At 36.0% G+C, this 27,332-nt stretch overlaps 1 protein-coding gene and 1 long non-coding RNA gene across 2 annotated transcripts; both read right to left on the bottom strand.

The window, feature by feature from the left end:
• Positions 1–11,553: 11,553 nt before the first annotated feature.
• Positions 11,554–14,721, bottom strand: LOC120251520 (cyclin-B2-2-like). Its single transcript, XM_039260063.1, is given in 10 exon segments — positions 11,554–11,848; positions 11,850–11,895; positions 11,977–12,143; positions 12,145–12,156; positions 12,249–12,347; positions 12,460–12,647; positions 12,650–12,680; positions 12,764–12,852; positions 14,390–14,533; positions 14,618–14,721. Coding segments are annotated over 8 exon segments (669 nt in total). The 5' UTR covers positions 12,797–12,852; positions 14,390–14,533; positions 14,618–14,721; the 3' UTR covers positions 11,554–11,755.
• Positions 14,722–14,731: 10 nt separating this feature from the next.
• Positions 14,732–18,186, bottom strand: LOC120251521. The gene is made up of 4 exons (XR_005533432.1): positions 17,581–18,186; positions 17,159–17,210; positions 15,337–15,440; positions 14,732–14,828 (listed from the first exon to the last, which is right to left on the bottom strand). It is a non-coding gene; the product is annotated as an uncharacterized LOC120251521 (long non-coding RNA).
• Between the last annotated feature and the right edge of the window lie 9,146 nt (positions 18,187–27,332).

Here is a 27,332-nt window from a genome sequence, read left to right as displayed (position 1 = left end):
CAATAACGGAGCATGATCAGAGGAAATGCGCAGGAGATGGTCCACTAAATAAAGCTCAAAAGACTGCATCCAACCAAGATTCGCAAGAAATCTATTAAGATAGGCCCATTAACGGGCACATCTGGCCTGCCCGTTACACCAAGTAAAGGGAAAACCAGAGAAGCTCAGATCAAATAGGTTATTAAAGCAAATAAAGTCATTAAAATAATTCAACTTAGCTGTGTAATAGTTGAAGGTTCCTCCACAATGCTTTCTCTCAAACATGATGGCGTTAAAGTCGCCAGCCACCAGCCAGAAAATCTGAAGTCACGCTAGCTTGGACAACTCATTCCACACTTGCGTTTGGGCACCGAGAGCATTAGGATTGTACACAAGGACAAAATCCAGCTATCCAAATGGGTTAAGGAGATGATGACCATATGGAGGATGCTCCTAGTTAAAGTAATGGGAGTGACAATAGTTGTGCATTTCTTCTACAAGATCCTAATGCCACATGACAAGCCATGGCCCCAATCTCAATTTTTAGCCATCCTTTTGCATAACCGTGAGCACCTGTCCATGTTAGCCCTTGGTTCAACTAGGCACAAGATATGCGGCTTGTGCTTGCTTAACAACTCCCAAATTCGATTTCATGTGTTTGGGCTCGACAGACCCCTACAATTCCAACACAACACATTAGGCATTTCAAAAGCTTTCATCATAAACAAACGAAAAACAAACTCAAGACAACTTAATACGGGTTTGTCCTCCCTTTCTTAGTGCACGAAGTTGCCTTTGCCACTCCAGTTCGGGTTGCAGCCGCTATTCTAGCTTCTGTTTGATATTGAGATAGAGTCATTTCCTCCTAAGATTCAACCCTGTCACTGGAATTATTGGAGTTTCCAGCATCATTGGTCTACGAGGGGTTGTTCTAGAGTGCACCCAAGATTCTCGTAACAAGGTTGTTATGAGCTCCATTCTCAGGTTGTAATCTCCCCTCGGGAGGGGAAGGTGACCAGTCTCTTCCTTCAATCCTTAGGCTAGACGAAGACATCAGGATCGACCTTGGAGATAGGGGTGGGAGCAAAATGCTTTTTCCCTTTTCCAACCGTCTCTTGGGTCTCATCTCATTAGCATCAAGTCAGTCTTCATTCCCTATGTCAAGGCTGGCTTGTTTTGGAAGCTCCAATGCAAGAGATGTTGGAGTTAAAGCTATATCCATACCATCATTAACAGGTTAAGTAATCATATCATCTTTTGGAGAATCCAAGAGGATGTGATCACTCCCCCCATCCCAACGAGCACTAACGGTTGAAAAGGGATCAACCTCCTGCTGTGGAACACCATCCCGAGGCAATGAGACGTGCCCCCCCCCCACCACATTCCAATTCCTTCACTCTCCACGAATCTTCTTTCAATCTCTCCGAATCTTGCACACGTTGGCTTCCCATGGCCTCTGCTTTCCACATGTCAAGCATGCGCGGACCTCCGTTGTTTCTCAGCATGAACCCGATCGACCACCACAACCCCGACCCCGATAACAATGCACCACCAGCTACTATCCATACTGGTTACCAGCATCCCTGTCCTAGTCTGTCACAACATCTCCGTTCACTCCTATACTGGTGTCCAGTTGCATAGCGTGCTGGCCCATGGTCTGGTCGTAGCCCCCCCAAGTCACTATCCAACTCTCTAGACACTAGATCCCCCAGACCGAAGGAGCACCCACCCTCGCTGTAACCAACTAACCCACATTTGTAGCAAAATGTAGGTAGGTGCTCGTAGAAAATAGCCACCATACATTTGCTCTCCTCATTGCCAATCCAAAAGCCCCACTTCAAAGGCTTGGATAAATCGATCTCCACTCAAATTCCAGCGAACTTGATTTGGGACAACTTCTCTGTATGGTCGCAACTTTCAAAATCCACCCAAACTGTTCGTCGATGAGTTCAAGCACCTCGCTTCCCCAGTATTTTATCGGGAGATGATGTAACTGGACCCAAACTGCCGCCAGTTGAAGCTTTTCGAATCCCAACTACAAATGACCTTTCCAGGGAGTCAATTGTAAGACCATACCACCAATCGTCCATGGTCCTTTACATAACACTGCCTCTATCATCTCTAGTTTTTCACAGCGAATCAGGTAAAATCCGTTTGGCATATCCGACACCGAGAAAGGCCCCATTCTTTTCCACATCTCCATCAGGGAATTCTTGACCACCTCCAGCGGTGGAGCCTTCCCCAGAAACTTGCCAAAGAGAAAGTTCATCAATATGTTAGAAACAGGAGCCTTCAATTCATAATCCACCAACACAACATCATTGACTGATTTTTTGAGATTTTTCAAGTTTTCCTTCTAATTGATGCTCGCTGGGTACTCAAGAGCAACAAGTCCCTTGGTTGCACTACATTTGCCCAGGACCTTCTACTCAGAGATGGAGGATCCATCCCTCCAGCCCCTTCTCTCCACCACCACTAGCCACCGCAAGTAGGGGAAGAGGTTAGGGAAAGAATGAAAGCAAGGATGTATATTGTATCACAGGTTGAAGAAGGTCCTTGTGTGCTTCACCGAAGCATTCGATCATTATCAGGAAAAGTTGACATTGAATCCAGTAAATCTATATTAATTTATTAATCCAGTGAATCGCATGCAGTAGCAGCAGCAGCAGCAGTAGTAGTAGTAGTAATAATAATAATAATAATAATAATCTATACAAACTATTAAAGTAGATGTATAATTAACTACTAGAGCGTTTCAAGGAATAATTTTAATTTTTTTTACGTTTCAAGGAACAATTTTAATTTTTTTTATAATATTTAAGTTTTTATTTATATTGTTTATAATATTAATAATTGAAAAATAGTAATTATACTTAATTATTTATGCAATAAATATTTATAAGACTTTTGAAACATAAAATAGTTTCTATGGTAGGAGTTGAGTTTTAAGGAACAATTTTAATTTTTTTTTAACATTTAAGTTTTATTTATATTACTTATAATATTAATAATTGAAAAACATTAATTACACCTAATTATTTATGCAATAAATGTCAATAAGACATTTGAAATATAAAATAGTTTCTATCGTAGAAGTTGTTTAATTATATTATTATATATATATATGATATTACCTCAAAACTCCTAATAAAATTTTAAAAACTCCGATGCGAAGCTGGGAAAAATGTCATAATAATAATAATAATAATAATAATAATAATAATAATAATAATAATAATAATAATAGCAAAACCGTTGATAATTCCACGGACTTGGTGGTGACCCGGCTGTTAGTTCTCCATTTTAATTTTCCACATATAAAACGAAGTGCTCAATGCAAGAGACTTTGACCACATATCATGCAAGTCTTTACATTTTGGAAGTAAAGGAAACTTCTATTACCGTGCTTCACTTTCGACTCTATCATATTGAGTAGTATACCAAAAGCCAAAACAAGCTAGCAAAGAAAAGGTCTTGGCTGATTGGAAATCAGAAAAATATATCAATCTCCCAGAGTTGGTTTATTTCCCAGTTTAATCCTATGACTTGCCCACTTTTCAAAAAAAAACTTTTTTAAATAAAAAATGAAATGAAAAAAAATGATTTTAGGCACAAACTATATTATTAAATGTAATGACCCATGCCAAATTTGTCCCCAAAACACTATCATCCCTCATCTCAATTTTTCACAACATTTCTTCATAATTTCCTCACCACACAACAACCACTACTTGATGTGGTGGAATGTTATGAGAATAATGAATGGATAGACCCAAAGTTAAATATTTGGGTTAATAGTACTATTATAGTACTGTATATACATTGTAGAATATTATATAAATACTGTAAGAGTAATGTTCATTCATTGTTTACGGTTCTCTATAGAGAATGTTGTTTTCCTCTGATCCGGAGTTGCATGGAAGATTATTTATTAACTCGATTTGGTTTTTAAAATATTTTCTGAATGTTTTGCTGATTTAATAAATTCATAAGGAGTCATTAAATCATTTTAACTGATGTATCACTACACCTATCTATCTTTGACACTTTTCAAAGAGCCGCGCTGGTCCCTTTTTAAAAAAAAATCCTCTCCACACTCATGTTTTTCTACATTGAAAAGCGTAAGTGATGGAGACGGATTGGTGCATGTTACTGACATGCAGCATCTACACTATATTAATCGTGTTATGCTTGAATGATGTGCGTGGTCTGAGTTTATTAATGTCAAGCGTGTTTACATTTTTTTTTAATTTGACATAGTATAGTCTAGGGAGGACTACCTGGAGTAGCTGCACGATTGCGTTGGGATCTGGTTTCTTGATCCCAGATGAGGACCGAATTAGCTGCTTATCGTGATGATATCTATTTGAATTATCCTACACTCTTTTGTATGTTTTTTTTATATTTTGAATAATTGAGTATGGACAGCTCGGTTTAAAAATTTTAAAATGGAAAGGTTATTAAATATATATATATATATATATATATATATATATATATATATATATATATCAATTAGCCAAATATCACTTAACTTATTGGCACCAAACCCCTTACTTATAGGGTACTCATTTCCAAGATAACCAAGATTAAACTCCAAAGTCCACCTAAAATAAAAGTATAGGTGTTTGTTGAGTTTGTGCTAGGGCAGTCGGGCTCCACATTCTTACACATCTCTGATTTCTTTGGAATGAAAGGTGCTTGTCACCTATTTATATAAAAAGAAAATCCAATTATATTGTCTAGTAAGCTCTGAACACTGAGATTGATTTAGTTCATCATAATTAATTCTTCCTTTGGAGCAAAATGCTTTAGGAAACTTGGGGTTTGTAAATATTTTTATAAAAACATTGATGGAAATTCGTTATTAATTTTTAATTTTAATTTTACTGTTTAATTGGCCACAAATTAATGATACGATATGAAATTCAATAAAATAATGTTGATACAATAATTAACAGCTAAATAAAATTTTAATGTGAATTATTGATATGATGAAATCCTTGAACGACTAATAAATCAGTGGTTTATCTATTTTATTTAAAAAAAATTTCTTTGAAAGACCTTCCTCTTGTCACAATCTCAAATTAAGATTAAAGTTATTTTTTAAGTAGTATTATTGTTAAATAATATCAACGTTTTTTTTTAACTTCTCTAGCTCATTCTATGTTATCTCAACCTATCTCTACTTTTTATTGGCTAATGTAAATTAGCCAATGTGATCTCAACTTCCATATTTCTTTCTTTCTTTTTTTTTTTTTAAAGGAACTTCCATATTTCTCTTTACACTAAAGCTTTCTTCTTTAATAAAAGGTTTTAAAAAAATGTTATACAAAGTCATATATAATCTCTCTTTTAAAATCACTTACTAGTCTGAAGACTTGGATTGGCATTATGTAACAAGCCAAGAGGTGATATGACAAAAGAATATGACAAAAAGGATGATGTGGTTAAACGTGTGATGATGTGGCACAAGAAGAGATGTGGGATAGAAAACCATGATGAAGGATTATGTTTAGAGTGTTTTCTCTCATTGGTTCAATTGATGAATAACTATTTTTGAAATAAGCATCAAAGTAAAAGAATCTCTCTTGAAGAGCTAGTTTTTATCTTAAGTATGATTTTATCTATCCTTGGTAAGATCCAGGATAATAAATCATATATTTGATAGAATCTTTTCATGAGAAGTCTATTTATAAAGAGTGGAATAATTGATTGATTGGCAAGATTATCACAAAGATTGCATGGAGCTTAAGTTGGTATGAAGACTATTTATGGGTGGAGCTATTCAAGGTTACAAGCCATATATGATGAGATGTGATTGAAGATTTGAAGACCCAAGGATGATTGGAGATCATGCTTGAAAGATATTGAAGGATAAACTTGGATAAGAGGAGAAAAAATTTAGTAACAATATATTGATGGATCACATGAAGATCATAATTGAAGACTAAACTTGGGCCAAGTTTGGAAAGAATATCAGGAGATCTTTGGTGGCCATCTTTGGTGAAATGGTTGCGCGCCTTGGTGGGTGCGACTCTCGGGAGAGGGGATTTATTAAAATGATGTGAGAAAGAAAGCGATTGTAGGTAGGAGGAGGTTGGGATGAGTCAACTGCTATGAAGCGGACTAAAGAAACCTGGAGGGTTGAAGGTGTTGCAAGTTCCATTGCAACTGGGCTAAAACTCAGTCATGTTCAGTAAGGTGGACAGTACTGCAACTGGATGTTGCAACATCTAATTTTAGAAAGTGTTCAAGTTAGAAAGCCACTAAAAGTCTAAAAGAGGAGGATTTATTGGGACATAGGTGCGTCTATATAAGATACCCTGGTTGAAGATTTAGGATGGGCCACGCGAGAGTGACTATTTGGTGAGGGTTGAGGAGAATGGGCATCGAGCAATCTTGAGAGATTTTCTTTGTATTAGGTGAGTGAGAGAGTGTTGTACTCTTTAATCTATCACCTTTTTTAATGGATTGTTTCTTCGGACTTGGTCCCCCAGATATAGGTAAGGCTTTACTGAACTTGGTAACCATCTTGAGTGCCTCCTTTATCTCGCTTGTGTGATTGTATGTGTTATTATTTAATAGTGAGTTTGAGAAAATAGTTATCACACACCTAACCCTCCGGAATTAACACTTACCATAACATAATTCATATCCAATCTCACTGTCAATTTTAAGCTAACATTTATTAAATTAGGAGATATTATTAGAATTAAATTAATTTGAACTCAAAATCCAAATAAAATCAAATATATCACACTAAGTTATAAAACCCTAAAAACATTTAGTAAATAGGATAAGATAAGAACATATAGAATATGTGGACTAAATAAGGATAGGAAAAGATATGAGCATGATAAACTCATATCTTATACTGTGTTTAATGCATATAGCAGTTAATTATCCTATTTTATGTTTAAAATAGACTAAATAATGATGGGATATAATATGAATTATATATAAATAAACAGAATTTAGTTGATTTGGAAGTCCATTAATCTCACATCAACTAATAAGGAAAAAAAAGCCATGAGAAATCTACTCAGGAAGGGCTTGCAGCTTTGTATTGCCAAGACCTGCATTGTATTTAACACGACTTTTGTATTATTACCTTTTCATGCAGTCATGACGTTACACAAATTTATAGAGATAAAATACCAATGGATACAACCTTTGCAACCAAGATGATGCTGAGACGGGAGATTGAAACTTAAGCTGCTTCAAAGGCATGGCATCAGTATGGTAGAGCCATAATCTCTTTTTTAATTTATCGTGAAACTTTATCTTACCTTGGTTTACCTTGAGTTATATGCTAGAACCCACGCGCCAACCACCTCCTTGATGCATTTGAAACAAAAACTTGACCAAGGCTATCAGCCTCTATAGGTATGGTTCACTCACTGAGAGGCATAGTGCCGGAGACAAACACCCCTGTAAACCTGGCATAACATTTATAGGCGTATACAAAATTTTTTAGACACATAGTTGCGACACTCAAATCTAAATCTAGTGATGAGATTCTTGTAAAATATACTTAGAGAACTGGTCATGCTTTTTATAGTGAGTGTTGTTACATATTAATTCCAATGATTAATCATGAAAGTGAACTTGTTGAAGAGGAAAATATTTATTGGTCCATGCCAGGGTGATCATACAGATAACAAAAATAACTATAATGAGTTTCAGCAAGAACAATTCGATCAGCAAAGATTGAAATGTTCTGTGATTGGTTTACTTGTGGTTGAGAAATGCATATAATCATTGTGGATTAATTTTTTTTCTTTGAATCAACTAGGGAAGTAATCCAGGGGCTTGTTCAAGATCAACGTAATGCTGCTTTTCGGCTTACTACAATTCAGACCAGAAATCAACCTGATATGCCATATTTGGGTCAAAGAATGAAACAAAGGGCAGTACTTTCATACACATTCTTGATTAACATTTTTGTTGTAGGCAATTTTTTTTATGGGTTTCTTCAAGATTAAAGTAACCTATTATCTGCCATTGTCATTATACAAACTCAGGCATTAATTTTCATTAGCAGCTTATGGGTAGTTCTGTGAATTTGAATGGTCATTTAACTAAATAATATAGTGTGTTGCCAACGACCAAGCAGTCTATTAGTAGTAGCTGAGTCCCTAATAGAACTCTTCACAAGTGGTGGTGAGAGTTCAAATCTTGGGTGAGAGCACATTTCTGGAAGTGTGAGTAGTCATTGTGTGTGGGTGGTCCCAGCGTCCATGTGTGCTCGGGCTCCTTTCCCACTTGCTCCACCAAGGCTTGTGCATGGCCCTGTTTTTCTTAACGGCTTGGCTGCTCATCTTGACAAAAACTAAATAATACAGTGTGTTCTTTTCAAGAAGAATGATTTCTTTTTCAACATATCATACATAGTCCATACCAAAAGAAAACTTATGATACTTGACAGAAAGCATTATTCAACTGGCCTGTTGTGGACTCATGATCTTTGTATCAAGATCAAGAAGTAATTCTATCCAATGTGCCAAGTATCCAGCCATACGAGGGATAGCAAAGAGAAGAGGGATGAATTCCGTGGGAAAGCCCATTGCTCCATTTTGAAAATAGTAGTTCAAACCACATATGCTCATAACTTTTTACAGGGGTACATTTATTGGACTTACCCATAGATCAACCTAGAGTAAAAGTCTACATTGGGAATAAAGCTTCCTTTTAAAAAAAACTACCAAGTAGCTATTTTATTAGAATAATGAAGAAGCAATAACAGGGAACTAAATCAGACAGACAAAAACTACAAAGCTACGAGAAAGAAAACACAACAAAAAGGACTAAAACATATGGAAACCAACGCTGTTGATGAGTTGCATAAGCCAGCAAGGCTTTTCAAGTCCTTGATGATACAGGGAGAGTTGAGTATCATTAAGATCTTTTCCAGCAATACCAATCGCCAGCTTGCTGCAATCTCAAGGGATGAGATTAACTTGAGTATCAAATAACTGATTCAGAATCTGCTTAACATCATTGACCGTCTGATCCAATCTCCAATTAACTTCCTCATTAAGGCCTTATATAGCACACCACATGTTTCGGTCACTGGTGAATATTTTCCTGAGACAGCTGGTATCCGATGAAGCCCAATTTAAAGCCACAATCAAAGCTGCACCAGTTGCTTCCGCTTGCAAAGATACAATCTGCTGGTTGATACCTACACATTTAACCATGGCATTAGAATCAATCATGATGAATCCAAGACCTGCTTTACCTGTATTACTCCTCCAATTGCCCGCAACATAAACATGTAAGTGACCAGCTTGAGGCTTGTTTGCATAAAAGAATTGAAAGCCTTTTTGAGCAGCAGAAGAGACCGAGTAATCTCTAACATGTCCCACCACAGTTCTAGCACCAATAGTATAATCTGGAGATTTGTTCTTGAATATATAATCACACCTAGTTTTCCAAATATACCAGCAAGTTGTAGCGATAATAGAGGCCTTAAACTTGGAAGAATCAACATGAGAAAAGTCAAGCCAAAAGCCTGTACTAATGGAGTCAAGACCATGTAAGCACAAACCAGTAAATTAAGCAATTTTAGACCAAACCTACTGCAGTTTAATGCATTGATTAAAAAGATGCTCCGCAGTTTTCACATGAAGATCACACAAGGGACAATTATGTAGAGGACCCAGGTTCAGAGCACGGAGAAAAGCATAAGTTTTTATTTTACCATGACAAAGCAACCAAATAAAGGTCTTTACTCATCCTAATAATGTCTGCTGTTTCAAGAAATGATAAATAGCAGCAGAGATTTTATTTGTTTTGGCATTAGGTAACCAGACCCAATGGTGGAAGCCATTTGGATCAATCTTACTCATGCTAGTCACAGGAGAGTCCAAATTTAGACCAAAAGCATGAGTTAACATCTGAACATTCTAACCAAAATTGTTATGAAACTCATAGAAAGAGATATTATCCCAATCCACATCCATATTAAGAAAAGTGGGCTTGAAATACTCATCAGTCAGTGCAACCTTCTCCAATGCAACAGCCCCCTGCAAAGAGAGCTAATAAAATTTAAACCAACTGTGCACAAGTAATAGGCATGCATTCCACAGGAAAGGATCCAAACTGGAAATTTGATCCAGAAGTTCACAAAAATGCAATGACGAAAACTGATATAAAATATGAGTATTCTACATGGACTGTGTGTCAATAACCTCTGCCCTGACAAACTGTATGTGCGAGGATGAGGAGCATGACTATTGATTCAATTACCACTTTTCTTTTTAAAATATGAAAAAAAGAGCAATCAGACTCCTGAAAAATGAGATGGCAGTCCAATGCTGCTGAATTTTCATCAGTCATCTACAAGTGCATTCTGTGTGGCAAGAGTTCATAGATATTCAAGAGATATACACACTCAATGAAGAGCACCCTCTATTCACTCACTTTGCTCTGGTGTAACCAAGATAGAGATGAAGCTTTTTTATTTAGCTTAAGTTAGCATAACACAGACTTCAAATATAAAGACGCAATTCTACTGGTGCTGGCCAGCTTGGCAGCTGACACAGTATACAAAAGGTACTAAAAAAGACAAAAGTAAACATCCAATCAGCCCCTCAGAACTTTTCCACTCCATGAAAACGTACACAGTAGCCACATTGAGATAATAGTCAATTCCTCCATAGTTTGTAGAATTCTCAGTAACATCCTCAACAATATAGAGGATTTATACAAGAAATTGAAATGAAAAATGTATAAATTTATTGTAAAATTTGTCTTACAAACATTTATACGAGCACACAGTTATGGGCGTCCACTCTAAACCAAGAAGAGAAAAGAAGACGGAAGTGATGATTACAAATTGAATCAGCCAGCTAATTATACAAGGATTTTGCAGCCATAATTGAATCTTAGTAGCCTCCTGTTTTTAGTTCGCTGACTGCACTACTGAATGACATCAAATTGAATCATGCTAGTAAAACACCTATGGAAAATGAGTTGTCATGCCACCACAAAAAAAAATGCTACATTGTCACGATAAATTTGGCACGAATATAAGTTAAAAAACCATGCAAAACATTCACACTGCATTTGACACGAAAAAGCATCCATGCCTATAGGGCATGACAAATATACTTTAGTTCAATTTGTTACTATCGTGCCAAATTGTCACAGTTTTGGTATGATTTTTTTCTGACAATGTCAAACATTATTATATGTTTTTGGCATGGTTCTTGGGTTCCATATTTGGTACGATTTTGGCATCATTTTATTAATTTGATATTTAGCACAGTATTTGACACAATTTTTTTAATTATTTTTTTGTTACGGTTTTCAGCACGATATTGTTTATTCTTTGAAAAAAATTAATTTATATAAAATTAATTTTACTAATATATATTCTGTATTTCATATCAATTCATGGGCAACATGTACAAAAATATTGTGCATGATACCAATAGACTTGTTTGAAATCACAGTACTAAATTTTGGCAAATGCACCAAAAGGATAAACATGCAACATGGGCTTTAAAAATTATTGACATAAAAATCAAAGACTTAAAAAGAGAACTAATAAAGCTCAGTAAAAGATACGAGCGAAAGGCAAATTTATTAACTTGGTCTCTTGGAAATGGTAGTTCAAGTGACTTAATCAAACACCAAATTATCATATGAAACACACCAAGGATTATCCACAGCAACTTCCTCAACTTCAGTCGCATGGCTTTGATGAGATGTCAAGAAAATCAAATTAGCATAAGATGTCAAAATATTCCAAACTAGTGCCTAGTTCCTAGTTTTCCAGTAGAAAGAGAGTTGGATCAGATTTTGCTGTGCAACCAAACTTTAGTGTACTGTATTTTCTGTGTACCCCTGTGAGCTTTCCAACTCTCTGCTTTCTGATGAAAATCAACCATTAATCTCGAACACTCTCTGCATATAATAAAAACAAATCGGTAACTAATATTATGTGCAAGAACTTGATTTCTAGGTTAAGGATAATAGCGAATTCACATAAGTTGCTCCTCTGAGTAAGTAATATGCAGCTCACTAGTCCTCGTCCAATGTCTGAATCCTCTGAGAGTACACTGAGCTGTATAAATGGCAGCGGCAGCCAACAGCGAAGGACGAAACTTAAGCATTTGATACTCGACAAGACATAAATCTATGACGAAAAATGAAAAGGAGCTCCAGCTGATTCAAGATACATTTTAACATATCAAATTACCAAATAAGTGAAAAAATGTATGTTCTATATCGATAGGTAAAAAGGATATAAAACTTACCTTCTTGTCAAACTCCGCTGCTTGCAGGAACCTCCTCATAAAAGGATATGGAGTGGGTACAGACATATTGAATTGCAAAGTGCTAACAATTAATTTCTCCTGAGCAAAAAATTCACGGAAGTATGTCAAGCATGTATTTACAATGTTAAGTAGTTGCTCATTGCCGACTTAGTACTATTTACTATGTATATGAATTTTCATGATTGCTTACCATTTCAAGAACTTCTGATCTAGTATAAGCCCTATCAAAGATCAAAATAAAGTCCTCCACAATAGGAACTGATATTTCCTCATATTTGCATGCAAGAAGCATGGCTGTAACCCCAACCAACTGAACCTTCTTCCTAACCACAGTTTGCCGAGCTAAGAACCAGTCTATTATGTTCACAGTCAGATACAAGTCTCATCCATGAGCTTAAATTTATAGTGAACCTGTACCACAAAGTAGCATTCATAGCAATTCAGAACAATAATTCAAGTCATATGAAATCAATTATAGGGAGCAAGTGTTGTACTTCTATCAGCCAGTCTATCAGGATAGCTCTCATCCTTCCATTAATATCAAATTAATTGAACATGTAACTTGGACAAACACAACTTAAATCGTGCAAAATCAAAAACATGAATTTTGAATATATGATTCTCATAATGTACAACATGGTAGCACAAAGTTGGAAGTTATAAACACCTTAGCTCGCCTAAAGAAGGTATAAATATCATCAACAAAGGAATATGGTTCACCTTGCATGGATGGTTCTAATGGCTGAAGGAATAACTTAAAAAATAGAAAAATAGGTTTCTGAAGAATTACTAAAGTATAACTTAAAAAAAAACTCAAGTTAAAAACATCTTAGATCCAATCACATGTTTATTTGAGAAGAAATTCCAACACCATCAATCAACAATGAGCATATTTAACATGTATGTTTCTACAATAAAACAGAACATAAAACTAATACTTCACATTAATCATCTTAAATCCATATTTTGCCCAAAAAAGGTTAAAAACTCCATACAACCAATTGAACTTCACAAGAATTAAGCACAACTACCTAGATGAAATTAAACAAAAATAGTTCAACATATCAGTTGAGACAATAAAAAAAACAATAGCCAATGGTCAATGTACTTCACATGAAGCAAATGGATAGAGATCTGACAAATCTAACACATTTTACATTCAAGCAGATAAACTAAGGTCATAATCGAGTTTGTGAGTTATACAGGCAGCTAAATTATGCATTTAATTCAATTTTTCCATTTCACATGATCATCGTTGTTTCTAATGTGTTTGTGCAATAGGTGTGTTAGTCATAACCTTCATTTAAAAACTTAGATGCATCATCCACAAGCTTTATCAATACTTGAAATCCAAAATAAGCATTCAATATTGAACTTAAAAATAAAACATTTAGTATGATAGATTAATAGATCCCCTTTATTCCCGTAGCCCTATGATATTTGCTTGCGTTCCACTTCCTTCCTTCTCCCAGTTGCTTTCTTTGTGATTCAATAAAGCCTAGTTTACCAGCCAGAAGAAATGAATGTCTTCCTTCCACTTGCCAATACATAATAACAAGCTAAACCACCTTCATGTCATGGCTTCGATAATGTCCAAACAGATATTTAGCTTCATTTTCTACCATTTAATAAGAAAAATTGCAGGTGGATTAATATCCATTTTGTTTTTGCTAATGAGACAAAGGTGTGCACTATGTAAGAGTCTGACAAGAAGCCAATTATAAATTTAATAATAGCAAGTGTTTGGCCTCATCAAGTTTAGGGGTTAGAATGACCTGTTCACTTTGTCTTTAGTTTGCAACCATTTTGCAAAAATCAAATACTTAGCAGTCATAGCTACCCTTGAGATGAACATAGGCATACCACAGGCATAACACATTGAATCAATGACAAAAATGGTATGGCAAATAAAAGATGATATTGATCATAAATCAAGACAGAACAATTCTACATTGATATGCAAGTTAGTAGAACTGTATAAAATGTACCATCCAAAAACAATTTATAAACACTTCTTTAATAGAAATCAGTATAATCATATCATTTCTACAGGATCAAAGATAATTCAACCACAATATAAATAAATAGAAACATAAAAATCATCCCAAATGACTCACAGACCTTTCTGTAACAGACATTGACATGATCATCATGCTCAATGTCAGTGCAGGATGATCCAAGTCAACTTCATGATGATGGCCAGGATGGCAATGGATGTGACAAGATTAGCATGACCAACTACATCTGGAGCTAAGACCAGTAGGCTGTGAATGTAAACACGGTCAAATTGTCAGCAATCATATCTTTAGTTTCAAAAGAAATAACAACAGAGCTCTAAGAACACGTACAAAATCCAAAAGGACACCAGTAAAACAATCTACCAACATTTGATAAGGCAAGAAATGGTGTTCATAGCTATGTTAGCCCAAGATATCAAAAAATAAACAGAAAGAAGTCCATGCCTGCTCCATATCAACAGCATGCCAGGCAATACCACCAACAGTCACCGAAATCATAAAGGAAAATCCCAGAGTCCCTAGTGTCTCAACTAACCGTGTCCTGAAAACACATCAAGAGGATAATAGAGCCAGTAATGTCCCAAAATTGCATGACAAAACAACAAATTTGGTAGAATAACACATTTACCATAAATATAAAACATATGACAGATAATAAATGAAATTAATGCACCAAAGAACTTCAAAATAAATAAGATGAACAACAATATAAACAAGTCACACTCCCTATCAAATTATCAATGAATATAAACTGAAATTATTACAGTAAAGATGCCAGTTGATTTTCGTCGGTTTAAAGATTAATAGCAAATAGGCAACCCATACATAGTTTAGTGAAAAATAAACACAAACCTCTAACTTCAGAAGATACCAATTCCTGTAAATCTCCTCATGATTAAACTTAATATCATCATCAAACTTGTAAAACAGGAAATGGAAAACATAACCCATCATAATAAACTTAAGTTCAATTTTTTGTCATGTTTGCTACTGAACAGGAGTATTTCTAAGTTAGAGCATCACAAGAAAGAAAAAGGAAAAGTAATAACCATAAATAGAGGCCCAAGCAGTCCAGCATCTAGTATCTCTGATATATAGTGACACATTTGTGTTGGATCTAATATGCTTAGGTATCTAACTCGACTTCTACAACCTGCAACCAAGAGAAGTCAGCATATTATAAAAAAAAATTTACAATATTCCAATTCATTCATGTACAACAAGGAAAACTAATACAGGTACATTAAGATTCAAGGATGCCAGGAAAATTAGTCACTCAGTTATACAGCCATAAAACACAGCTACTCATCCAAGAAACTTAAAGAGAAAAACATAAACTGCACTCTTGGAAATATGGTCTGGTTTGTAGACCATAATTTTCCAGGAAGCACAACCCCATATTCCAATGGCTCAACATTGAATTTGACTCTCCGCACTACTTTTGCCATGCGAGGGCGTTTCTGTGAATGGTTACAAGTAGCTATAAGGTTGTTCTTTGTCTTTAGGAGCCTTGGCAGCTCTAAATGACCACAAAGAAACACCACTAAGATCCCGGAAGTATCATGTGAAAATTGCACATGGATAGCATTCCCAATAAAAAAACTAAAGAAAATGAATTCAAAACTCAAGATAAATATGATAAAATGAGATACATTAAAATATGTACAGTAAATGCCAATGAGATCCCACCAAATATATATATATATATATATATATATATGTGCATCCTTGGCAGTCTTCTTCCAACTTACTAACATTCAAATAAGGTAGATTGTAAAATTTTTGTATGTATTAGGTACTATGTTTAATTAAATTAAAGGTTCCCCAATAAAATTCCCCCAAAATAACTGGCTAAGTAGATCCTAACCAAGATAAAATAAAGTAAATACAAGAACTCAAATGTAGTTTCCCTCATTGCTAAAAAATTTTAACAACAAAACCAAGTCAAATGTTCAAATGATCATGATCCTGGTGATCAAAATGGTGACACTTTTAACTATGATCTCATTTCTCCTTTATGTTGAACCTACATAGAATTCAGCTTTATGTTGAATTCTTAGATGCATACGAGCAACTAATTGAGATATCTACTGTACTGATCTCTTATAAAGTATGTTTGAGTGTCTCCACAACACAAAAATACCTCTAAATGCTAATCCCACCATAAATGGTATCGACCATATAAAGCATATGCATCTTTAGAATTACTCAAGGCCAGTCAAAGAACTTTCTTCCTTTACTCATCCATTCAATAACACCAAGCAATAAATATAGGTTAGAAACATAAATATAGGTTACATATAAAAAAAAAAGAGAGAAATATTGGAACTAAGTATATTATATGTACAAAGCAATTATTTATAGCTCATTATAGGAATTTTCTGTTTGTTTTCATATTAAGACACAATAAAGTACAAAATATTTTAACGACATGAAATAAAAGAAAAAAAAAATCATAAATGAGGAACCAAGACTATCATGTATACTTCTCTTAAATTGAATGCATATAATAAATGATGCATATGCTTCTCTTAAATTGAATTTTACAAAGGCTTCTCTAAGACCCTCAGAAGTAGAGGGTGTTTATTCAGCTAATAGTCACTTAGAGGATGCTAGATGTTGTACTGTTTGCCCCTTTTGGTTCATGAATCATCTTTAACAGAGCAGCAACATAAATAATCTATGTTTGCACCTTTTTGGTTTGTGAATCATCATTAACAGAGCAGAAAAATAAATAAAGAAAAGAGAAGACTTTGCACAAGAACTAATTGCAGTTAAACATTGCCTTGCAGGTGTAATATACAATCCTCAAATTGTGATCCCTAATAAGTATTACTCCTTTCTTAAGGATGTTTTGTACAATATATATACCTGGGAGGCCAAATCCAGTTATCATCCACAATTTTTGCTCTGGAAAGCTATCCTGAAATATATAAAAAAAAGCTGTTAACAAACCAAGAAGCTAAAGACATTGTTTCACTCGATCAACATACTTCTCAAATTCCTAAGGAATGCCCTATGTAAAAGTTAAAACATTACTACATTAGCATCATAGAGATAGGTATAATCAGAACATGAAATTCAGGTAATGACACCAATAATGACTGATATATTATAAGGTAGTGAGAAACCCTAATCAACCACACAATCAGATCTAAAAAATCCAAAAAAATAAAAAATAAAAAATAAATCCTAATCAACCAAACAGCAAACAAATCACTCAAGAAACACCAAATCAACTAAGCGACTAGAAACAAGAGATCAAAACCCCAAAGAGAGCACAAGGGGCTCACCTTCTTAGCAAGGAGCGGCGCGCTGCTGACCCAGGTCGCCGGCGATCTCACGACGGTTATGTCTCAATCCAATCCGAGGCTTTATGGCAACAATGCAACTCAATCCTGCTTCAATGGGGGTTGGGGAGAGGGAGAGGGAGAGGGAGAGGAGAGGGAGGAGGAGAGAGAAGGCGGTGGAGCTGTCGAGAGGTGGGTTCGTTGTAATGGATTCACAGCCAAAACCAGAATATCAATCCAAAGACAGTAAAAATCAGGATAAACTCTTTCCATAGTGATCCTCTTCCATTAGTTTCAAGAAAAATCTCATCAATCAACAACACATCATAAGGATCCAACATTCAACAATCCATAAATGTTCAGATTAGTACCAATCTACTCATAAGAACAGAGAGTTCCAAACAAACACCAAATATTATCCCAAGCTCTCAGAGCTTAGATCTACTGAAAACAAAAGAAACTAGTACCGATAACGGGAATCACTTCCCTCTCGCCGGAAGCCGGAGACAACGCCGGAAACCGTACGAGCCCCAGAACCTTCTCCTTTCTTCTTTGCTGCCCTTTTCTCCCTTTCCCTTTAGGCTTTGCTTGAATGGAGCGTGGGGAAGGTTCATAAAATACGGTAAGGTAAGGTAAGGTAAAGTAAAAAAAAGAAGATAAAGGTTGAACTTATATCATATTTCGGGTAAGAGGAAAGTAAATGGAGGTTATTTAACTTTTTGTTTTGGATTAGAGGTAAAGGAAAATAAAGATTGGTGCTAATATTACCAAAATATCCTTGATATGTCTTGTGTTTTCAATATGAGTAATGCTATATAGAACGAAAACTCATCACTGAAAACCAAACTACACGAATGATGTGGTTGGTGACGTGTTTTTAATTAAAAAAAAAATTAAAAAGAGAAGAGAGCCACACGTTTCCCGGCCCCATCCCGGCTGCGGCTTCCTCCTCAACTCCTGGCCGTAAGTTCGGGGACCGGGAGCGGGGAGACGACAGGGGCCGGAACGGGGAGACAGACCGGGGCCGGGAGGCGGGAGAGACAGACGGGGCCGGGAGTGGGGGAGACCGACGGAGGTCGGGAGCGGGGAGACCGACGGAGGCCGGGAGCGGGAAGACCGACGGCGACCGGGAGCGGGGAGACCGACGGTGGCCGGGAGCGGGGGAGACCAAGATCGGCCTGGAGTATACACTCAAACGAGAGAGAGAGAGAGAAAGAGAGAGAAATGAGACAGAGATCACGTGTGGCTCTCTTCTCTTTTTAATTTTTTTTTTAATTAAAAAAAAAAACACGTCACCAGCCACATCATTCGTGTGGCTGGTTTCGTGTGAGGTTTTCGTTCTATATAGCATTACTCTTTCAATATTTATTATCCTAAAGTCAGAAACATAAAATAATATTATCAAAATAGGATGTTTACCGTTTGAAATATAAACTTAATAATAAAGAATAATAATTGTTTAATTAAAAAATAATAATTTTTAAAAAACACTATTTATTCTATTAAGGGCATTTTTGTCATAAAAAATATGAACCTTTCTCAACCCTCCAATTTGAAGGGTTGAGAAGTGGAGGTAAATGGGGGGTTGAAAGGTAAAATGGGTTGTTTTCAACCCCCCATTTACCTCCAAACCTGTACTTTACCCCCAACCCCTCACCCCAAGCAAGGGTTCAAATAACCCTTACCTCCAAAACCCTCCCCAACCCTCCAACCCTTCACCCCAAGCAAAGCCTTAGCTTTTATACCAGAGTATCATCTCTCCTCCAATCCCTCCCCTTCATACTGCCAAGCTGTCAGATGCAAACATAATCTTTCCACCGAGCGTTGCTCTTCCTTTCCTGTTTGCCCATAGGTCCAGCTGTTGAAGACTCCGCCACATCACCCGCCGAGTCAGCAGCATCTTTACCCATTGATGTTTTTTCTCTCCATTCTTCTCCTCACGTGCCTTTGCTTTAAATTCATTGGCGCCTTCAACTTACCCGCTTTCAACCTTCCCGCCATTACATTCGTGTTGGGGGCGTGGGAGGAGATGCAGTGCAAGAGGGAAGGATGGAGTGGGGTGGAGTTGAGGAAAAGATGGACAGAGGTGGTGAAGGTGCGGGCGGAGAGGATGTTGAGGAGAGTGGAGTTGCTCATCGCCGTCGCTTGAGGTCTTCAACCTTTTGATTCCCCTCCTCGTCTCCCTTCTCGCCCGCCGTCACCGTTCTAATCGATCTTCAAGCTCGCCGGTAGAGATGTCGTACGACGATGTGGAGATCAAGGACATGGAGTGGAGCGATGAGCTTCAAGCGTTCACCTACCCTTGTCCGTGCGGCGACCTCTTCCAGATCACCAAGGAGGACCTCTGAGCTGGCAAGGAGATCGCTCGCTGCCCTTCATGTTCCCTTTACATCACCGTCATCTACAACGCTGAAGATTTCGCTTCTAACGGCCAAAAGAATAAAATGCCTGAAGGAGGTGGAGGACGGGGGTGTTTTGATTATAAAATTCCCAATTACATTTTATTAATCATAAAATAAGTTAATAAACAATTACAAATGAAACTATTAAATTAATATATATAACCACCAAAAATATCATTTGTCAAATTAATTATATATAATTTTATTTATTTAAATTCTAACTATATCCTGATTTTTTTTATTTATTCTAACTAACAATTTAATGAATTTTTTGCTATTTTTTAATTTGTTATGAATTGTAATTAATAATTATATTAAAATAAATATTTTTAAATTACAATAATGTTTTGTTGTTGCACGAGCAAACTGAAACTAAATATAAAGGCCTGAAATAACTAGCTAAAAAGAAATTATTGTTTAGGTTTTTTTATAAATTTTTAATATATCTGCTTATAAAACATCAAACAAAAATATAAATAAAGGGATAGGAGGAGACCTCTTCGGAGGTCTGTTAGGCGTAGACCTCCTTGGAGGTCCACGAGATCTAACTGGTTTCGAATGAATGTGGTCGTCTAGGTACACTTGCTCAGCATTTTTTGGTTAAGGATTTCCTTGACCTGTATTTTGCAGATGTTTGTTGTCTCCAAGAATACAAATTGGAAGAGATCTCTCGGGCAACTTAGCATGAGATTGGTGGCCATAGGCTTAATTAATTTAACTACTTACTTGGAAAAGGCTCGGCATGAAGGATCATCCTTAGTTGGAATAGCCTGATTGTGATAGGAAGGTTAGCGCATGTGGAGGAGTTCAGTCTGTCTGTTGATTTCTGTTTGACAAATGATAGCCTTTATTGGAGATGTACTGCTATGTACGTCCCTAATTCGAAGTTGCACAAATCTAATTTCTGAGAGGAGCTTATGAGTAATGTGGTGGAGCATGGTATTCCCTGGGTGATTTATGGCGATTTCAATGCCATCTTTGTGTTAGAGGACAAAGCATCAATTTGAAGGACCTAAGGCAGGCGACTACTTTTACACATGACTTAGGGCTCAGAGAAATGACGTCGGTGGATAGGAGATTTACTTAGACAACTGGTCAGGCAGACCCTATTTGGGTTAAGTTAGATCACTTTCTGGTTAACAATGCCTGTACTAATCACTTCCCTAGGATGATTCAAAATTCCATTCCTAGATTGGGGTCTGATCATGTTTCAATTCGCTTGGATGTGGGTAATCATTGGTCCTTTCTCAGACCATTTAGGTTTGAATTGGTCTGGTTTATGGTGGAGGGCTTTTAGGAGCTTGTGCATCAGTGGTGGACAGAGCTCTCGGTGGATGGTTGTGGTGTGCTTATCCTTTCCAAGAAAGTGTATTTCTTAAGGAAAAGGTTATGCCATTGGGCTAAGTACAGCTTTGGCTCCATCAAACTCCGGAAACTACCTATTTTGTATGATTTAGAAAAGTTGGACATTGCTAAGGAATCACGTAGGCTCAACCTACTAAAGGCACGCCATGAGCAAGAGTTGCAAGGTCAACTAAAAGATATTCGTAAACAAGAAGAGGTATATTAGAAACAAAGATCCAGACTGTAGTGATTAAAAGGAAGAGATGAGAAACACCAAGTTCTTTTCACTTAGTGGCAAATGGGCTTAAAAATAGAAACTACATCCCAAGAATTACGTTTGAGGATAACACTTTCTTGAATCCCAAAGATATTGGCAAGGTGTTTACGAATCACTTTAAACAGCAATTTGGGAATAATCGTGATTTTCGCTTTTGAATTGATCTCAAGTAGCTATTAGAAAACAAAGTGAATGTTGATCTGACCCGGTTAGAATGGCCTTTCATCTTGGATGAAATCAAGAGTGCCGTGTTTAAGCTTAGAGGGGATAAAGTGTCAAGGCCCGATGGCTTCCTTATATAATCTTTCAAATATTTATGGGATACGATAAAGGATGACCTTTTCAAACTGTGTGAGGATTTTTTTAGTTGGGAGAGCCAACTTGGAAAGAATTAATTGGGTCAATATCGCCCTTATTCCAAAGGTGCAAACATCTGAGGCCCTGGGAGATTTTCTACCGATCAGTCTTATTAACTCGGCTATGAAAATCCTATCCAAGATTTTGGCATCTAGACTGAGTAAAGTCATGAATTTACTGGTGGATAATGCGCAATCAACATTCCTAAAAGGGAGATGTATTCTAGATAATATTGCTACTGCCGAAGAGCTAATCTTTAGCTTTCATAAGTGCTAGTTGCCTGGCCACATTCTGAAAGTGGACTTTGCTAAGGCCTTTGATACGATGGACTGAGACTTTCTATTAGAGCTCCTACAGGATAGGGGTTTGGAGGATAGGTGGATGGGGTGGATCAAGACTATTCTTTATTCCTCAAAGGTGTCCATCCTCGTTAACGAGTCGCCAACCAAATATGTTCATTACCTGAGGGGGTTCAGACAAGGAGACCCGTTATCCCTCTCTTCTATTTGATCTGGTGACAGATGTTTTGTGTGAGATGTTCACACATACATTGCACTCCAAAATCCTAGTTGGTGGTCCTTTAGGGGAATTTGATAGTAATAAGTGTGATTTGCATTATGCGGATGACCTTTTGATTTTTTCCGATGGGAGGCCTTGAGGATCTTAGGATTGTCAAGTTGATTCTATATGCATTTGAAGGGTTGATAGGGCTGGAGGCTAACTTTGGCAAAACTTGCCTTTTCTCATGTATTATAAGGAGGCTACCAAGTGAGGAGACGGCCGCAATCTTAAATTGTTCTAGTGGCCTGTTACCTGTAACCTATCTTGGTATCCCGATTTCGAGTAGAAGACCTCGTAAGCAAGACTGGAAAGTGTCATTGAGAAAGTGCTTGGTAGGCTTTCAACTTAGAAAGTACAACATTTCTCATTAGGGGGGCGTCTTACTTTGGTCAATTCGGTCTTAACGGTCATCCCCACTTACTGGATGTCTATTTTTAGACTGTCTTGTTGGGATGATAAAAAAGATTGCTTATATCCGAAGAGATTTCCTTTGGTATGGGCCTGATCTTCGCCTAGGCCGTAGGTTGGTGTCTTGGAAAAGTATATGTCGCACTCGCAATCAAGGGGGATGGGGTATTCTTGACCTAAGCTCTTTTAACCATGCACTATTAGGGAAATGGTGGAGGAAATTCTCAACTGATCCTAATTGGTGTAGCGCAACTGTCATCCAATTTAATTATCGAATTTCCAACTAGAATCTATTTCCTAGGGTGTCAGGAAGGATTTCATTCTTTTAGAAAGGTGCGACTAGTTTCTTGCCGACATTAAGGGGATTGTATCTCTCAAGTAATTAATGCTCGGCACTGATCTCTTCTTTAGAAAGACCTCTGGCTTAATGGTAGGGCCCCTATGTTCGTTTGGCCTGAAGCTTTTAAGAGATAGTTAGAGTCCGAATGGTACTTTTAGGGCTCTGGCTAGTCTGCTCGAGCGGCTCCCTTTACTGACAATTTGGACACGGTACCTTTCCATCAGCATTCCTCGTCCTTTTTGAGGCAGCCTAGGGACAAGAAGTGGTGGAATCTTACAGCAAATGAGTCTTTTTCAGTTAAGTTCTTCTATAACTTTCTTAATGATGGGAGACTAGGTTGCTTGAATTCTAGATGGCTATGGTGTAACAACTGGCCATGGAAAATCAATATTTTTAACTGGTTGGTTTGGAAAAATAAGATTCTCTCCTTGGAAAATTTAGAGAAGCGTAGATGCAACAGGCTCCCGACTGCGACCTGTGTGATGTGTCATGCAGGGATTGAATCGACAGTTATTTTGTTTCTTTAGTGTTCTTTTACCAGACATGTTTAGGTGTACTTTGTTAGTTTATTTCAGCTCCCTAATCTACCCCAGTCTATGTGTGATCGTTTGGGGTTCATGGCGCTCATGGCTAAGACCTGCTTTTAAGGACATAGGAGACTAGATTATGAAAGCTCTTGTTTGGAATATTTGGCTGTCTAAGAATGATCGCATTTTTAATGCTAATATTCTGCCTGCTCTTGGTATTATTTTGAAAAGCAATCGTATGATTCTTTCTTAGTTTACCGTTGTTGCAAAGAGATCTACAGAAATTTTTGATGATTCTATCTCTACTATCAGATGAGGCCTAGAGTTTCTAGATTAGCGATCAGAGGAGGCTAATGGAGATTTGATGGCCGAGGAGGCACCTCACCAGTTATCCGACTAGTTCTTGTTAAACGTCTTTTTAGGTCCTATGGTGGCCAATCTTGTGTCCTCTGTTTTTCTGCTGCTTATTTTATCTCCTATAGCTTTTGTCTTCCATTCCACTCCTAGTGGACCTATGTACTCTATTGGTTTGTTGTTCCCATTTTTAGTTTAATTGAAGTGGTTTATCCACCTTTTCAAAAAAATAAAATAAAATAAAATAAAGGTAATAAAAATATTCAACCAGAAAGCTGATTGTAACTTTGTTCAACTGGATTTTTGTTATTAGATTTTGTTTAGCTAGCTAGATTAGATCCCCTAAAAATCTTTCTAGATCTTCAACAGTCCTTCATCCAAACAACCATATCATTGAAAAAACAGAAAAAGAAAAAAAATTGTACTGCTTAGGGTTTAAGGGAAAAGAAATTGGGTGCTTTGATGGAGGATGCTTGGGGTTCCAAGATAGAGAAATCTAGTGCTTCGGCAACAACTGTCTGGGGTTTGAGAAGAGAAAAAATCGAATGCTTTGAAGGCGATTGTTAAGGCTCGAGGAAGGAGAAGAAAAAATTTGATGAATGTGATTACCCCAGCCTAAAGGTTGAATTACTGGTATCTCTCATGTGTATAGCACGTGAAGTAATCAGAACACATGGGATTTTGTCTTACTTTGGATGTCAAACAAAATCCTCTATCTAAAGTATTCCAAGTTACATGAGGTTTGAAAATTAGCAAACCAAATAATGGATTTTAAAAGGTCTAGTAACTTGAGCTACATTGTAACTCAAAAACACTCCAAACAAATACCACTTATGGGGTTCATTCCTCTCGTGGCCACAAATGTTTTTAATTTATATCATTGTGGCTACAAAATTGTTTTTTTTTTGTAACACAAAAACCACTTAACTTTTCTCCGGTTGCACGGGTGGTCATAATGGCCTCTTTTAGGGCGATTTCTAGTGAGTTCGCTAATGTGACATTAATGTGACGTTAACATGGTACTGACATAGCACCATAAGCAGCCTTAAAAGAGGCCTTTATGGGCACATGTGCAATAAAAAAAAGGTTAAGTGGTTTTTATATTACAAAAAAAATTTTATGACCATAGCGATATAACTTACAAACATTTGTGGCCATGAGGGGAATGAACCCCCACCTATGTGAATTGTGAAGTGATATCCTCTCTCTCTCTCTCTCTCTCTCTCTCTCTCTCATATCCAATAATCTAATTAATAATTTCATAAAATTATTAGAAAGAGCCTAATAAAAATTTATTAAACAAATATTAAATATTTGTGTTTTTGGCACTATATTTGGCATGGTGTTAATAAATTACTATATTTGTATTTTTGCCATGGTATTTAACAAGGTATGGATATACCATTATATTTGTGTTTTTGGTATGATATTTGGTACGCTATTAGTAAATTATTATATTTGAATTTTTGACACAGTATTTGGCAAGTATTAATATAATATAATATTTATATTTTTGGTATAGTATTTTTGACACTATACTTGGCACGATATTAATATATAAGCATTTTTGGCATCTTTGGAGTGGTATTAATATACTATTATATTTGTGTTTTGGCACCTCATGTAACACAGTTTTAAAATACTATTATATTTGTGCTTTGGGCACTGTATTTGGTACTCTATTAATATATTATTATATTTATATTTTGGCATCGCATTTGACAATGTATTAATATACTATTATATTTGTATTTTTGGCATGATATTTGGTATGGTATTCATAATTTTTTTAAGAAAATATATTTGGCACTGCATTTGGCACTGTCTTGTAAAATTATTAAATTTGAATAATTTGAATATTTGGCACGGTATTTGGCACGAAATTAAAAAATATTTTTAAAAAAATTATATATTTGACACAGTTTTTTAGTTCTATGTTAAATGTTATGACAAATTTGGCACAATTTTGTTTTTGTTGCCAACTTTTATGTACCAATTTATCATTTTTCTTGTTGTGTGCATTGTGCATGTCTAAACTGATACATGAGTAGAGACCTTCATTAGCTGCTCAAATTAGACTTTGTATTGTCACATGCTATCATTTTTACACCCGAAAAGTTAAATAATTACATTTTAAATGAAGATATCTCATTGATAGGCTGTGTTACCTCAAGATGATACAACAAGGCTTGGGAGTTTAGAACTTTGGCTAGGCTGCAGTTGAAGGAAATAAGATCCATCAACTCTTGGAAGATACAAAAAGAAGTAATATTCCAGCTCAAACTTCATAAGGTAAAAATTACTAGTATATTGGTTCGAACTTGCAAGTGAAGGCACAAGCACATGAAAATAGGAGTCCATCATAAATCTAATTGCTCAACATCATGGATCAAATAGGATGTATCATGTTTTTCTATTACACTACATTAAGGAAAGAAAAGGAATACTATACCTATTCAAACATCACACCCTAGAACAATCAGATTGGCAAACATCTAAATTGAAACAACAATTAATTAAAGTGGAGGACATTTGAAAATAAAGGACTAGTCAAAAATTCCTTGGGATAAACATGTTTACTGCATTTGGTTGGATATAATTCTAAATGTAGTGGATTTCTAGTTACAATGTAACTGAAAATACTTGGTTTTCAAAATATAGTGTAGTCAAATCTTGTGTTTGGTTGGATGTAACTGAAATTACTGTATTATAAGATTTTATGTTTGTTTGAAAGGATTTGTAAATCTGGAATTGAAAAACATGTGTATAAGTGTATGTATATGCATATATGCATATATATATATATATGAGTATATATATCTATATAAGTATATGTATATGTGTGTATCTGTGCACATATGCATATCTATGCATACCTATATATGTGTATTTGTATATGTATAGGTACATTTAGAAGTGTATATACATACATGTATGTATTTATGTAAAAATACCTATGTATGTTTATATAAATATATATGTATATATATGTGTGTGTATATGCATATGTGTATGTATATATGTATAGATTTTTTTGTATATATTTATATATATATGTATGTATATATACATATGCATATACATTGGTTTTGAACTTCCAAGATTTAGTTTTACGATCATTTTGACCATAAACCAAAATCCCTCAACGATGGGATTTCAAAAACATATGAAAAATAAAATACCTC

Source organism: Dioscorea cayenensis, chromosome 20 (assembly GCF_009730915.1).
Source record: "Dioscorea cayenensis subsp. rotundata cultivar TDr96_F1 chromosome 20, TDr96_F1_v2_PseudoChromosome.rev07_lg8_w22 25.fasta, whole genome shotgun sequence".
NCBI lineage: Eukaryota > Viridiplantae > Streptophyta > Magnoliopsida > Dioscoreales > Dioscoreaceae > Dioscorea > Dioscorea cayenensis.
Note: the sequence above shows the minus strand (reverse complement) of the source record. Positions and strands in the feature narration are given on the sequence as shown.